This window comes from Otolemur garnettii, unplaced genomic scaffold (assembly GCF_000181295.1).
Source record: "Otolemur garnettii isolate 467f Iridium unplaced genomic scaffold, OtoGar3 scaffold00003, whole genome shotgun sequence".
In the NCBI taxonomy this organism is placed as follows: domain Eukaryota; kingdom Metazoa; phylum Chordata; class Mammalia; order Primates; family Galagidae; genus Otolemur; species Otolemur garnettii.
In genome coordinates this window covers 25392348-25395026 of record NW_003852398.1, presented here as the reverse complement: position 1 = coordinate 25395026, position 2679 = coordinate 25392348, and the positions used below count along the sequence as shown (strand labels likewise).

The following is a 2679-nucleotide window of genomic DNA, read 5'->3' as shown; positions in this document are numbered from 1 at the left end:
TATGGCATCACAGCTCACAGCAACCTCCAACTCCTGGGCTCAAGCGAGTCTCCTGCCTCAGCCTCCCAAGTAGCTGGGACCACAGGCGTCCGCCACAACGCCCAGCTATTTTTTTGGTTGCAGCTAACACTGTTGTTTGGCAGGCCCAGGCTAGATTTGAATCCACGACCTTAGGTGTATGTGGCTGGCGCGTTAGCCACTTGAGCCACAGGTGCTGAGCCCCTAAATTTCTTTATAAAGAAACACTTTGGGGTGGTGCCTGTGGCTCAAGGAGTAGGGCACTAGCCCCATATACTAGAGGTAGCAGGTTCAAACATGGCCCCAGCCAAAAACTGCAAAAAAAAAAAAAAAACCCAAAAACCCATTTTGGCATGATCAACCCCAAACCAACCAAACACATGGTTACCCTTATCTAGGTCAATGGTTCTTAACATTTTTGAGGTCTCGCATTCCACTGAGAATCTGATTAAAGTTATGGACACAGCCCCAGAAAAAGGACATATATTATGTTTGCAAGATGTATTATTGGAATAGGGTTAACTAATCCTAAGAACTTCTAATTTAGATGCTTGGCAGTCTTAACTGAAACATACTCACAAACCCTTTACAAATTCAGCCTTACTTTGACTTTAGCTATACACTGAAAGTCAAGGCATTGATAACAAGACAGTGAGCACTTACTATTCAGGCAGAAACTTTTAGGGTCAGCATCTATACTATATGGCACACCAACTTAGTTTCCCAAGGCTTAGTTGTAAGTAAAAACTATGATTTAATCAAATTCTTCTAAATTTAATGGTCCTTAAGTATGAAATATACTAGTTTTATGAGCTTTAGATTTTATTTACTTTTTTAAGAAGTGTAAGTATACTTGTAAGTAAGCATAAGTTTATTTTATATTAAAGAAAGGGAAGAGAGTGAGAAGAGATGAGAGAGAGAAGGCAGCAGAGAATAGCAAGGGAGAGAAGGAAAGATGGAGGAGAAAAGTAGTGAAGAATGGCATGGCATCCCAAAGAGAGGAAGGGAGAATGCCAGCCTGCACTACAGGTTTTCTTTTTTTTTTTTTTTTTTAGTTTTATTTTTCAGCTGGGGTTGGGTTTGAACCCGCTACCTCCAGCATATGGGGCTGGCACCCTACTCCTTTGAGTCACATGCGCTGCCCAGCTGCAGATTTTAAAACAGAAATAGTATAAACTAGGCCGGGAATGATAGCTCACACCTGTAATCCTAGCACTCTGGGAGGCCAAGTTGGGTAGACTGCTTGAGTCAGGAGTTCAAGAGCAAGACCTCATCTCTAAAAAATAGTGAGGGCCAGGTGCAGTGGCTCATGTCTGTAATCCTAGCACTCTGGGAGGCTGAGGCAGGCGAACTGCCTAAGCTCTTGAGTTCTAGACCAGCCTGAGTTAGAGCAAAACCCCATCTCTAAAAATAGCTGGGTGTTGTGGTGGGCACTTGTAGCCCTAGCTACTTGGGAGGCTGAGGCAAGAGCATCACTTGGGCCCGAGAGCCTAAGGTTGCTGTGAGCTACAATGCCAAAGCACTCTACCAAGGGTGACAAAGTGAGCCTCTGTCTCAAGAAAATGGAAAAAAAAAAGCAAGAAAGAAATAGTATAAGCTAGCATCTCCCATTTCTTAGATGAGTGATCATCTGAAAGCAAATGCTGAAAATGAGGCTCAGCTCTTGCCTGTATGGACACTCCTCTCCTCTCTTGCACTCTCCTTTTACCCAGAAGGAGCAAATGTGTGGCCGATTCCTTTTGTAGTAGGGTGTGGTTCGGGCCAGTTTGAGCAGCATGTCACTGGTAGATGTGGCTTTCCCCAGCATGCCAACTGGCCGAGTTCCATCTGAGTTAGAAATCTACATAGGGATGACAAATTCAAAAGATAAATTATATCCATTGTATCAATTCACCACGATTTTTAATCAAAAAAGTGGCAGCATACCTCTCTCTCCATGTTCTGTGTATAGTACTCTTTATTGACATCTGACTTTGGCATGTCATCTTTAAAAGACAATCCTGCATCTCGAACCTGGATGGGGAGGCCTAGTACAAAGGAAAGGAAAAAAACCCCTCAGATATATATACATACATAAATTTTTTTTTTTGCAGTTTCTGGCCGGGGCCAGGTTTGAACCCACCACCTCTGGTATATGGGGCCGCCCCCCTCCAAGATCTATTTAAAAACCTATCCATACTGAATATGCACATAACACACATCATCCTTCCCTCCCTTCTCTACTTGCTACCAGAGATTTAATTATATTTTTATTCAAACATTTTAGCATGATCAGGACAACGAGTTATATATACAGCATGCTAAGAAACTGTCCAGGCTTGGCGCCTGTGGCTCAAGTGGCTAAGGCGCCAGCCACGTACACCTAAGGTGGCAGGTTCGAATCCCCACGATCTATTTAAAAACCTATCCATACTGAATATGCACATAACACACATCATCCTTCCCTCCCTTTTCTACTTGCTACCAGAGATTTAATTATATTTTTATTCAAACATTTTAGCATGATCAGGACAACGAGTTATATATACAGCATGCTAAGAAATTGTCCAGGCTCGGCGCCTGTGGCTCAAGTGGCTAAGGCGCCAGCCACATACACCTAAGGTGGCAGGTTCGAATCCCCCCTGGGCCGCCAAACAACAATGATGGCTGCAACCAAAAAAT

The 2679-nt window shown here is 43.3% G+C and overlaps 1 protein-coding gene across 1 annotated transcript in view; it reads right to left on the bottom strand.

The window, feature by feature from the left end:
* Positions 1-2679, bottom strand: part of RBM22 (RNA binding motif protein 22) — a 13843-nt gene that overhangs the window by 6582 nt on the left and 4582 nt on the right. The window contains exons 5-6 of the mRNA XM_023514488.1: positions 1945-2045; positions 1686-1858 (exon numbers count right to left, since the gene is read on the bottom strand). Of these exons, the coding sequence (XP_023370256.1) occupies positions 1686-1858; positions 1945-2045 (274 nt within the window). The remainder of the gene's footprint in view (positions 1-1685; positions 1859-1944; positions 2046-2679) is intronic.